Source organism: Scomber scombrus, chromosome 3 (assembly GCF_963691925.1).
Source record: "Scomber scombrus chromosome 3, fScoSco1.1, whole genome shotgun sequence".
In the NCBI taxonomy this organism is placed as follows: Eukaryota; Metazoa; Chordata; class Actinopteri; order Scombriformes; family Scombridae; genus Scomber; species Scomber scombrus.
Window position 1 is genome coordinate 1,992,648 of NC_084972.1, and position 13,406 is coordinate 2,006,053.

The 13,406-nt window shown below is 38.2% G+C and overlaps 1 protein-coding gene across 1 annotated transcript in view; it reads right to left on the minus strand.

Moving 5' to 3' along the window:
• cadpsa (Ca2+-dependent activator protein for secretion a) overlaps nucleotides 1-13,406 on the minus strand; it is a 191,930-nt gene that overhangs the window by 80,910 nt on the left and 97,614 nt on the right. The window contains 4 exon segments of the mRNA XM_062416079.1: nucleotides 1,552-1,739; nucleotides 2,502-2,638; nucleotides 8,899-9,111; nucleotides 11,106-11,214. Coding sequence (XP_062272063.1) covers nucleotides 1,552-1,739; nucleotides 2,502-2,638; nucleotides 8,899-9,111; nucleotides 11,106-11,214 — 647 coding nt within the window.

Consider the following 13,406-nt stretch of genomic DNA (forward strand, 5'->3'; position numbering starts at 1 on the left):
TGTCCACATTATGATGATTCAAGAGAGTTAATGTTCCAACAAATGACTCGACTGAATCCTGAAATTTTTGGCGTTCTAAGGAGCAAAAATTGTAATGTCTATTTAAATTTGATGTATTTAAGTTTGCAAGTTTTGTTTCTCTATTGATTATCTATGCTGGATAATGTTGATCAGATTATGAGGGAAGCTTCTGTTACCTTATTTCAGGGCTACTTTAAAAACTGCCGTGTGACTTGGTTGCGCAGGCGCACTGATCGCTCAAGTTACTGCATGTATTTAAATTTGTATGATCATACGAAAAGTAGTGCATAACTTTGGATGAGAACAGCCTGAATAATGCTGTGCTTCATTCAGCACATAAAATATATTTTAGTGCTGCCCACTAAAACTATTTGAACCTTGTGTTGCCATTAGAACTAACAGTTCAAACATGTTACAGGCTGTGATTTGAAATAAAATCGTGTCCTAAAATCACCAAACTGCAAACATAACCATGGTGGAAATAGAGAAGTTGAAAGGAAAAGGAGAGAAGTTTCTACTGTCTGCTCCAGTGCTGAAAGCTTGCAAAGTTAAAGCTAAACTACTTGTGAATGAGACACTAGTAATGATATCTCTCCTTCTACCAGGAGCCATACAGGAGAGATTATGACCAGCATACACATGTTTTATGTCTTTGTGTGGCTGTGTGCATATAATATCTGATGTTCTCATATCAGATGATAAACCGAGTCTTCAGATAGAATACTCTGCAGGTGGTCTAACTGGGTGGAGGCCATGGATAATAGAGATTTTTAAGAGCCTGATTCAGGTCTGACACTGTAGTCGCTGCATTTGTGTAGATGGGGACACCTATAAACAGACAAACTAAATATTCAAATGTATGATCTATTATTTCAGATCTCAGCATTGATGATGATTTTGGTGAGCAAGATATAATCCTAAACAATAGATGATAATGTTTCTCCATGTCCTACAAAGAGTTTGAGACGTTTTTGTTTTTCCCCTTATCTAGACTGTGAATGCACTTACCTTCTAGTTCCTGAGAAAATTGGGGACCTCAAGTCCATTTTCTTCATGAACTCAATGATTTTGAGCTCTCTCTTAGCGGTTTGGGCAGGGAGCTCAGGGGCAGAGGGGAAAAGGGCTCGTTCGAGTTCGGCCTCAGATACCGGCCAGTTTAATAACTCTGACACACGCTGACTGGGTGTGTGGACGTGGAGGGTTTTGTGAGAGAGTGGAGGGAAGGTCATTTTGTGCACATTAAAAAGGTAAATAGGTTTACAGGGGGGAAAAAAGACAAAAGAAAGAGGAAAAGTGAGCGTGCAAACAACATGCAAACCAAAAATCTATAGATCATGCAGGAGGGAACAAATCAAAGTATAAAAAACAGAATCGCATGTCTCTTATACGAGGACTGGCCTGATTCTCATTAATTTTTCAGCATTTTTCTGCTCCAACATTGGTTCTTGAGATAAAAACAATGATACAACATTTTAGCATCCAAGGGGAAAGTCACAACCACCTTGGACTAGTGAGCAGTTTGATTTCTACCTGTTTCCGTGGACGTGGGAGGCACAGAAGGCGAAGCTGTAGTGCAGCAGGGTGGGGTCGATCATGGCGCCATTCTCTGCCCTCACCAGCAGATCACTCAGGTAACATAAATGTCGATGGCAGCCCCGAACGCCGTAGCGAGCGCAGTACTCGTCCAAGACGAACACCTGACCAGGACTGAACCAGCCCTGTGAGTAACACACACAAACACTGCTGTCACCTCGTCTGATGATGTAACCAGGTGCTCATACATATATACACATGCCATTAAAGACTTCACAATACTAGTATCTATACCCACAGATACAACATGGATATGTGGACATGTCTGCCTCTGAATATGACCTGAGTGACTGTGTCTCAGTGTGTCCTCAGAGTGTCTTTATGTGTGTTCAGAACCTGAAGTGAATCTTTGTCCTGCTTTATTCACACAAACTGAACCACTGAACTGTTTCTGCAGCACAATTTACAAATGTTAACTTTTGGACATGTATGTTAGATACTTGTGCTGTGTTTGAGAGACAGACATCTCAAAAGCCTTCATGAACCCCTGTTCTTTGCTAAATGTACATTGGAGTCATGAAGACTTGGGATGGCTGCAAAGTTTTTGCTTAAGTTGAAACATTTTCACATGGACTGCTGTTCAGTTCACGCTGCCTGCAGTCATTTCTATAACATGACTTTCCATGCAGTTGTGCCACAAATTTAAATTTAACTACACATTTAGCTCAGTTCATGTGAGGAAGGTGAAATAAACTATTTAGACCTTCCCAAATGTGCACATTTAAAGCTTGAACAAGGCCTTAGCCATACCTGTATTGTGTCACTTTGCCCAGTGATTGGTCAGGTGTGCTTTTTTTTCATCTTCCACTGTTAACTAACTATTTCAGTAACTTTTGGTGAGTACAGCTGTATGCAACACTTTGGATGACAGGCACAGAATGACTTACCAGGCAGGAGTAAGAGTCGTTGAGTCTGTGGTCCAAGGTGAGGCGCTGTACAAGCTCAAAGAGCGAGGCGTGGTCAAAGTTACAGGGGTTGGCTGAAATAAACTCATCCATACCATGCTTCTGGGCCCGATCAGCGTCTGTACACATCCATTAACACGTCCAGTGAGGAGACAGAAAAAAACAGAGGGCTAATGTCAGAGCCTGACAGAAAAACAAGAGTACATTTCATCAAGGCACTGAATTAAATCATAGGTAATATGTTATTAAAACAAATAATCTGATATGCCAACAATAAAGTAATGCTGCACACAATTCACTTATTGGATTCTGCAAAATGTAGAAACACCAAAGTCATAACTCTACTGGGTTTCAGGTTCACAAAATGATTGTGTACATTTTGATGTAGTAGCAATCTATTGTCTACACAACTGATACAACTACTACAGTAACTACTGAAATGATGACTTTGGTGTTCTATCTAATGCAGTCTCACCATTAAGGCCAAAATACACCACCACTGAACAGCATGTATCAAAACAGCCGCCCCTTTTATTTTCTCTGAACAACCCTAATAAGGGTTGTACATCAGGTCAATGCACCACCCCTTGACACTTCACACTACTGCAATATTCCCACAGAGAGCATTTATGACATTACCCATTTGAAATGTAACCAAGCTGTCAGCTAAATATGAGGTTTTAAATAAGATCTGAAAACACATTTAGTCTGGTTTACCTGGTGGTGGGCTATACTTACATCATGGTGGTATGCCACAAACTTGCAGACTAGTTCCACCAGGCTTTGTTGGGGTACAAAGGGCAGGGGGCATAGGATACTGTACTTGTTGATATTGTACTAGAGGAGCAAATTCTACCAAACATTTTGTAAGTCTTCAATTGAACAAACAACATCTGACCTACAGTGAACCTGGAGCTTTTGGGGTCCTGGGACACATTCATCCTTTACCCAAACTAGCCTTGTTCACTACTAAAAATCTTCTACCATAGTAACAGACAATACTCAATTATTATTTCCAGGTAACAGTATGACACTGATGTAACTGTACAACTTCTTATAGATTCAGTTATAGTTTGGTCTTGGGTGAAGATAGTAGACTGTAGACACAGTTGTGGGACGAATGTGAATGAAGGTTATAATGAACTGTACGGTAATCAAAAGGTTTGTCTAACGTCCTCTTCATTGCTCAATGAAGGTACCCCGGCTGTCAATCAACAAACAAAACAAAGAATGGGATGCTTGAAGCTGATTGTGTCCCCTCAACAAGTCCGCCACCCTCCTCCCCCCAAAAAATCTAAAAAGGTGACATTGTGGTGCCCCTTTGGTCTGTGGCTGGTGGCCTGTCAGGTCTGTTTGATGTGAGTGAGGGGGAGTGGAGGCGGGAGGGCTGGACAGTAACATGCAGTGACATTAGTCACCCCCGTCCGTCTGGGCTGGGGGAGGACGGCCCTGACAATGATTGATGGCTGCTATTCATTTATAGATCCAGAGGAGAGGAACCGGGAGGCAACGGCCACACTGCTGGTCTTGGGTTTGGTGGTCAAAAGCATTTGGGGCTATTTAACACGTGGCTTGCTTTTTTGTGAACTGACCATAAAAAAACATACAAACACAAACACGTCTAGATCTTTCTGTCTCTATATTTGTGGAGATCTGGGCAGCTGTGGCTCAAGATTTAGAGCGGGTCCTCCACTAATCAGAAGGTTGGTGGCTCTATCCCCAGCTCCCCCAGTCCACAAGTGTACTTGGGTAAGATACAGAACCCCATATTGCTCACGAAAACAACTGAGTTCTAAAACACCAGCAGCGAGTTGGGAGATATTTGTGGGATTTTCTCTTTGCTCAGTTTTGATGCCTACAAATTCAACTGTGATCTGTGCTGAACTCAAGAATAGCATGAGTGCAAATGTGCAGTTTTGGTGCATAGAGCTGCCAGATTCTTCACCTCCTCACGTTTTTGCTCATCGTCTATCTTCTTGATCTGAATTTTTTCTACAACAAATCTCCTCAAATTATATAAGTTAGAAGTAATCACTGAACAATTAGTGGATTAATGCATTCCAATTAAAATAGTGACATTTCTATATGGTGGACTTTTCATTTATAGATCTAAATTTAAAAAGTTCACAAGTAAATATAGGAAGAAAAGTCCACCAATGTAGCATTTGTAAGCATTATACAAACACTTAAGATATGGTTTAACCCTTACATACTGTTCCAGGTCAAATTTAACCCGTATCTATTGACATGTGTTTTAGTGAAATAAATAGTTAATAGTTTTAATAAGGATTTCTTTTTATGATGTAGCAGTGAAGACTGATGGCTCTAATGGTTATACAATAAACCCCACACTTCCATAAAGTTCTTGTCATTTTCACTTTACATAAAATACATTAACATCATTATTACTATGTTATATTTTCATGTCTTAGGTAAAATAGGACATGATATTGTGTGATAGGAGATGTTTAGTGGTGTAAAAGATAAAAAAATACACTCTCTCTGCTCTCTGAAACATGAATCAAGGTTTAATCACATTTATTGATCAGTCAGATCGGCTTTTGATGCATTTTACACAGATCTGTTGTTCACTACTACTGTGAGGGTAGAATATGAACAGTATGTAAGGGTTAAGTTATAATGTAGCTATAAGCAGACGCAGAGCTTATATAAGTGTCTATTAATGTACACTATTTGTCAGCCATTAGGACTTCCTCTATGAAGATACATTTTATATTATGCTGCACTTTATTATATTATATATACTTAGTGACAGTGATATTTTCCATGATCATTCCCTGACCTATGAACACAAGTGATAACTGTACAATCCACTAGAAAGTTACCTTAGTTACCCTATTTTAAAATGTAATAAGTAATGTAACTTATTTTCTAACAAATGTTGTTCAACAGTTTTTCATGGATACTGACATGATTTATAAGAGAGATCATTTCTTATAAAGCAACATTTATCTCTCATTTAAAATGTATTCATTAGTTCATGTAGATTTTATAATATAAAATAAAGATATTTGATGAATAAAGAGGACTTAATTGGTACTGTGACACCATTTAAGTCCATGTGTGCTCCTAATAAACCCACGTCATGATTTATTTACTAAATATAACAAATATTGATTTCAAAGAATTAAAAACAGCAATATATGTATTCAGTTACATGTTCAATATTAAAACATGAGAAAAATCTTAAAGGTGTGACTTCAGATGTAACCTCCTTTGTAATCATCAACATTTTCTCAGTAAGTGTAACAGATTACACTTACATTTATGTTATCATTAAATGACATAATGCCATTACATGGAACTAGTAACTCCCCAACGCTGCCTGCATGACAGTAACTGTAATGGGTCATTGAGAGAGAGAGAGAACAGGAAAGAGAGGAGAAGATGAAAATGCTGCTGTGTGACTGTCTGTTATACCGTTAGAAGTTGTGTTAGCAGAGCAGTCCACAGATTTGTAAAACTATTGACTGTTTGAAAGGACCAGGAAATTGTGTGGAAGACATGCATGCCAAAAGAGGAATCATAAAATAAAGAAAAAGAGTAAACTGTGAAGATTGATTTAATTTCTCAGCAAATAAAAACAAAACTCTTTAGTCTGTCTTTGTTGTTACAATGTTTGAATTTAGTCTATTTTGATTTGGGTAGGGGGGGGTGACATTATGTTATATTATTCATTGCGCTGATCCAGGTGTGAACTGGCAAGTAGTTATTTGGTAACATTGACTGATTGCTGCCTGATTTAATTGTGCAGCAACCACACTGTATAATTCATGGCCTTGCACTTTTAACTTGGTAATTACCAGCTGCTGGGACTCAGTGGGACTCCAGAGGTTGTGTCAAAAACAGCTCGCTCAGTAAATTCACTTACACAAATGCATGTTAGGTGCTGCCACCGGCAAATAGGAAGCAGATTTTCATTTATTGGTTGTGTTGATGTGCAGCCATTTCTCTGAGTTGGTTGAATGTTATTGTGCATTTTGTGTTCCGCGGATAAAGTGTGATGACATTTTATTAAAAAAAAATGTTGTAAGCATAACGAAACTTTATGCCCTACATTATATGGTTTTGTATATAATGTCTTACAAGCAATTGAAAGCAATTTAAAACATAGCACTACCTGTCCACCGTAAACACATTAGCACCTTATTTTAAAAGCTGCTCTTTTTTATGATTTTATGTTTTTATGTTGTAAATATGTTCTTTATCTTTATGTGAAAATGACTGATCGGTTTGAGAACAGCATCTCGCTCCCTTGTATGCTGAAAGCATATTTGGAAGTGACAATAGAATTGATTCTGATTCTGAAATACCTTCAGATGAGAGACAATGTCATAGGTTGAACACATGATACATTCACATACGTAATACATAAACATACATTCAAACTGCACAATATTATATATTATCACAGCCAGTCATTCAGTTAGTGTAGTATATAGTATGAATTAAGGAGTCTTATCAGAGCTTATGGTAGAGCTGGGGAGAGGAAAACTAAATGTGTTGTGTCATTTTGTGTGTGTGTGTGTGTGTGTGTGTGTGTGTGTGTGTGTGTGTGTGTGTGTGTGTGTGTGTGTGTGTGTGTGTGTGTGTGTGTGTGTGTGTGTGTGTGTGTGACTTTTAAGATTCACACAACAGGCAGAAAACACAAATAATGAACTGTGTATTGTTTACCATTTTATTTCTCCTCTTTCTAGTGTCTTAAAATGCACTGTCCTTCTGAGACTGCTCCGTTGTCCTATCACTATCAGCTAACTGCTTTCTTTGCTGATGAATGAAAACGAGTATACTGAACTGAACAGATAATCTCGACATCAAACCACCTGAGGTGTCATTTATGGAAGCATTCATCACAATAGATGAAAAATGATGAACAAAGTTGAGACTGTTTTTTTGACTTTTGACACAGCTATCTCACACTAACATTAGTTTATCACTGAGGAGAGGCTTCACCATTTTGAAAAGTGATCAGCCTACAGAGTGTTATTAGAGGAGCAGGCCCATACGAGCTGCAGTATGGTTGTTCTTCAATCTAAAACTGCCTGAATTCACCATACAAAATCAGCCAATCCTAACTGACATACAGTTGCAGTGCTACAACAGCAGTTCACTATTCAACATATTCAAAGTTCATTAAAGCAAACATTCTACAGCAATCCCAACAACACTTCACAGATATTGTTGTGCCTCATCTTCAGATTTTAATATAATTACAGCCCACAAGAAGCAAAAAAAGTCTGACTTTAAAAGTAAATGTTGCTGAAAACACTTGAAAAATGAAGGCTTCTTCTCTAAATCTGACTTTGTATATGATTTTAATAAATCAAATATGAATACAAATACACTATAATTGCAGGTTGGGGATCATTTATCTGATGATAGTGATGCAGCAACTATCTCAAGTCTGTTTTATTAAATTATACACATGCTATGGCTTTGAAACGATCACAAACATTAAGTTCTAATGAAATCACAGCATTTATAAAACCCTAATCTACAGTGAGGCACCTATGGCAGATCCGTACAGAACATCTGGACAACCCCTGCTGATGACAGATGACAAATATGCAGACAGAAGTGCAGCCAAAGCAACTCAGCTCTGCATGCGTCTTTAAATCACAAAGAAATTAGTATACTCCTGTACAAGACAGAGGAAGAGTGGTGGACAAACAAAAAAGGAGGAAAGAGAAAGAAAAGGGGAGGAAAGCACTTACCCTTTAATCCAGCTACAAGATAGCAGGGTCAGGGTTTAGAAGAAGAAGAGGAGGAAGAAGGAACAAACAGAGAAACATAAAGACACACAGCAAAGCCACCGACACTTTAACACTACAGCAGTTCTACAACAGAGAGCGAAGCGGCACAGAGAAGTGCAGAGAAAGAACAGCACAGTAAGAGTAACAGTTCAAAACGCGTACGGAACATGACCGAGAAGAAGACAAACTAAGGACATCATATATGTATGATATGTAAAATCTGTGGCAGGGATAATAGTGCAATAAAAGACAGAGTGCGACATTAAAGACAATAAAAGAGCTGAAGAAGCCTTGAGCGATAAAAAGAAAAAAGCTTTTAATTCTAATGTTTTTCATTGATTGAAAATATGAGCATAGACACTCTACCTTCAACCCAAGGTCTGCAAATCCATGTTCAGATTTAGACATAAAGCATTCTTATTTACAATATGAAAGCTATAATAGGAATTATGTGAAAATAAGGACAAAACCGTGTTGAGGTTGGATCATCAATTAAGCAACTAAAACAATTCAAGCTAATGTAATGGCAGCAGCCTGTTTGGTATGAAGCATTTGTGTTGTGTGAGATCTGAAAAATAAATAAGAACAGAGAGTTAAAGACTTACAGAACTGAGATATGGGTGCGTCCAGCTGTGGTGCTGTGCCCCCCCTAGAGTTGAGTTTCTGGACTTGGGTGGGAGGAACTGGCTTGTGTGACTGGCCGGTGGCCCGGTACATAGCCTGCACCCATAGGATCCGGTCCTGCTCATCATCACTGGCAAAGATCACAGTGTCGCCCTCTTTCACAGCATTGAAGAACGTCCGACCGCCGTCTAGGCCTGAAAGATGGAACAGGTTGGATGTTGTGATATTGTGTTATGACAATAAATCAGTATCAGTCAATAAAGAACCGTTAACACTCACACACTGCTCATATTCTGACCCTTCACAGTATCCTCCCATAACTGAGGCTGACAATACATCATTCACACATATAAATGTGTTATCAGTCCATAGTGAAGCTTTCAGAGAGAGAGCTTTCAGTGTTTTTAAGTTGTAAGCTTTTTGTGTGTGAAGAATAAACTTTTACTATCACACTATGTAAAAGTCTTGAGTTGTGTAAACAGGAGAACATAATGTGTTCAATGAATCATATTAAATGTGAAGAATGCAACAGTGTTTGCTGAAGATATACAAATGTATATCAGCAGCTCACAAATGTTTTATGAAAAAGTGTCCATGTTTTGGGTCACATTAGTAAAGGTCATTCATTTCAGGCTAAAAGAAAAAAAAGTATTGAGGGTGTTATTACTGTTCTCAAATGTAAAAGTGGGTCAAATTTGACCCTAAATAGTATGTAAGGGTTAAGAAAGAATGTATTCTGACTATAGCAGAAAGAGCAACACACATTTGATGCCCATATGGCACACACTGGATGTTAGGCAGAAAAAAATAGTCAAAGAATGATGATGCAGTGTGCAAATCCATTGATCGGTCCATGTGATTGTGAGAAATTGCTCTTTTTCTTAAGAAATATGACAGTGATGTATCCTGATGGAAAATAAGAAGTGCATGGGCAAGATACATACATAATGTGGTAGTGAAAGTGTCAGTGAAACAATAAAGAAAAGAAGGATGTGTTGCACCATCCAGGTTCTCCAACAGCAGAGCAGCTGTTATTATATTTACACTGTCCACATCATTCATTCATTCATTCATACATGTACACTACTGTCAGTGATATCTCAACATCATTATTAAACATCAGAAATGTAATGTATGATTTTAGCACAGCTAGTAAAATGATCTTTGAAGAGATTTTCTATCAGCACTAAAGTGTACTAACTCTTTCTCCTCATCTCAGTGGTACTAAAAGATGCACAACAGCAACTACTTCTCAACTGTTTTCTTATTGTTATTATTTATATTCTTATTAATGAGAATAATGATATATAAAAGCAAATGAAGTGTTGTATAAATGGTGTATCTATCATTTCTCACCATGAAAACTACTTTTTTTTTTTTTTTTACATTAGTGCACCCCAGCATAGCAAACTGGCTGGAGTCCCCCAGGCCCTCACTTAATTTTGGCCTGGTGATATAGGCTGTTTACCAAACCAAAACAGCACCTCTTCAAGTCAACAGTTTGTTACTTTACATTACACAAATAAAAAACATTCTGCCTTCAGTCAGCTGAAGAGGAGAAAAGAGCATAATGCACAGTGCAGCTGGCTACTGGCTACTGGCTCTGGTTTAATCCAAAACAAGCTGAGTTATATTAATCTTAGTTGGATCATGTTCATACCAAAAATGAAACATAAGAGGTTGTTTATAACCAGATCAACACCTCTTCCACAAGGTCTCAGTCCAGATGTTTTGGTCCACACCTGAGTGTGATCCAAGAGGGAAACCAGTTTACTTCAACCTAACTAAACAAGGCAGATGTAAAAGCTACTATAAACTACATAACGTTACTATAAAGTCACAGGTAGCCTCTTGTAAGTAGTGTGTTTATATATACATTTGGAATTAGTTTTTCCTGATTGTCATTTTACCAAGTCAAATGTGATTTGGGAACTTGTGAGGTGTAGACCTGCAGGCCCCCACTGAAGTCTGGACAAACTTCAAACCACCAACACACAGAATCCAAACTCAAGAAAAAGCTTCAATCCATCCAGCCTGTGATTTGTTTATTTGCAACCTCTGATGAAAGCTGGGAAAACTAAAACTAAATAGTCACAGCACACAGTATGTTTAGTAGACAAACATTGATAAATGTAATGAACCTGAAAGCAAAAGTGATACTGTCGTGTACTGCACAGCTGTGTGTTACCTGGTTGGGGGTCAGTGTAGTCCACAGTGTAGCCATCCAGCTGGAGGAGCTCCACAGGCTCCGCCTTCTTCTCTCTGTAGCTGCACATGGCGAAGGTGTACTGACTCACCTGCACCAATCACAGAGAGGACACAAGCTGGCTCAGAAGAGAATGAAAGTGCATGCTGGTCGTTCTGCTGTTAACCAACAGTTACCACATTAGCAGATATAAAAAATGAAAGCTCTAATCTCAACTACAATAAACCTCTCAGTATTCCAGTCACGTACCATCAGCATAGTCATAGTTTTAATCACAGTGTCTCCCTGAAAAATCAAATATCATATGAACATTTTTGAACAGATGAAAGACATAATAACAATAATATTAATATAATCCCCCCTTTCCCTAACATCAACCAGTTTTAATAGGAAATCAATTCATGTCAAAGCATATGATACAACATGGGACAAACCTTCCTTACCAAAGCCCAGGATGATCATATTAATAATGACAATAATGAATGGGTGAATTGTAGGGCTGGGTATCGGTACTCAATACCTTTAAGGTATCGACCGAAATAAATGGATACCAAGTAGTATGGAAACATCAAACGATACCTGCAATGGATCCTTTTTGCACCCAGATCTAGAAAATATGACTATTTGTATGGACTTACTCACAGCCAATAAATGCAAGTGTTCTTCAATTTAACGCGACATGTGATTGGCCCACTGCCACAGCAGCTACAACCCGTCTGGGGTTTAATTTAATGTTTCTATTAACATGATGGGTATTAAATGAAGTACTCAGTCGGTATCAGTATCACTTTAAGGGTACTTGGATTTGTTACTGCTATCATCAGTTTGTAAATGATACCCAGCCCTAGTGTATTATTTGCATCCTTTTATCCCCACACTGTTAAACTGCCAACAAGGAAACTGTCTCACATTCCTGTTTTCACTTTTGCCATGTTCATAACTGTAGAAAAAACATGTTTTAGGTCAGACATGTGTGCTGTATCTAGGTAGGTTTATTTGCTTATTATTTATTTAAAAGTCAAGTCTACCTGTGAAAAATATGTGTAGCTGCTTAGAAGTTTGAAATATTAAGTGTGAGGAATACTAATGTGTTTGTAGTTGGCTCTTAGGGGGGGGTGTGGTTGCTAGGGTACAGAGGTTGGCAGATGTGTAGGAATTAATTTTAGCAGAATTAGGCATCATGTTAAATGTCAGGGTGTCAGAATGTACAGTCTGTTCAGCCTTTTGTTGTAATCATGAAGCTTCTTTTCTTTACCACAGTTAAGCTGCTTTAATATTCCCATTCTACTTCTTTGTTGACTTTATTCACTGATTTGTCAAGAGCCCAGGCTTTTCTACTCCTGAAGTCAAATTTGTATTAACAAGCCTTAAGCCATGTTCAGACAGACTTTAACCCTGTGTGTAAAAACACAGTCCCTTCATTATTCATTCATTTGAATACGGGCGTATTTGACACGTTCATTTGACACGGGGGGCTACCAAGCAGAGGGTTCTGGCAAAAACTGCATTGTCATCAGGCCAAAAAGTAGATGCGCACATTCATTCAATCAATCAATCAATCAATCAATCAATCAATCTTTATTTGTATAACGCCAAATCACAACAAAAGTCATCTCAAAGTACTTTACACATAGAGCAGATCTAGACTGTACTCTTTAAATACATTACACATTTCAGGTAGATTACTGTGTAATGTGTTGCTTGTTTATCTCACAATCATTGTGATGGAAGATAAAATAGTTACAGCCATGATAACTTTGTACAGTGTTCTGGTGTCTGATAAGTCTTCAAACTCAACATGTGAGTCCTTTTTTGGGGATGGTCCTTTTTTGGGGAGGATAAACCATAAGGACAAGAAATAAAGTGTATAAGGGAGCGCTCTGTCAGCTGAGTGGATGCCATATAATGGCAGCTTCCCTGGTTTGATTCAGGCAAGGGACCTTTGCTACAAGTCATTCCTAATTTCCTGTCGGCCTCTATGCCAACTACTGTCAAATAAAGGCAAAAACACCCACAATAAAATCTAAGAACAAAAAACAAATAAACAAATAAACTGTATATAAATATCAAAATAATGAACAGATTTTGAAACTTACTGAAGACATAATGTGTTCCATAGAGGATGTTCTGCCCTCTGTGTGAGTTCAGGGTTAAAGAAGCATGTTGTTGCCTTGGACATTATGTGTCCATGTGTATTTAGTTTATTTCAGCATAGCTGTTAGTTGGTAATTGACACTACATGACTCAGCATTTTATATTTCTAAGGCCTACAATTCAATTTCA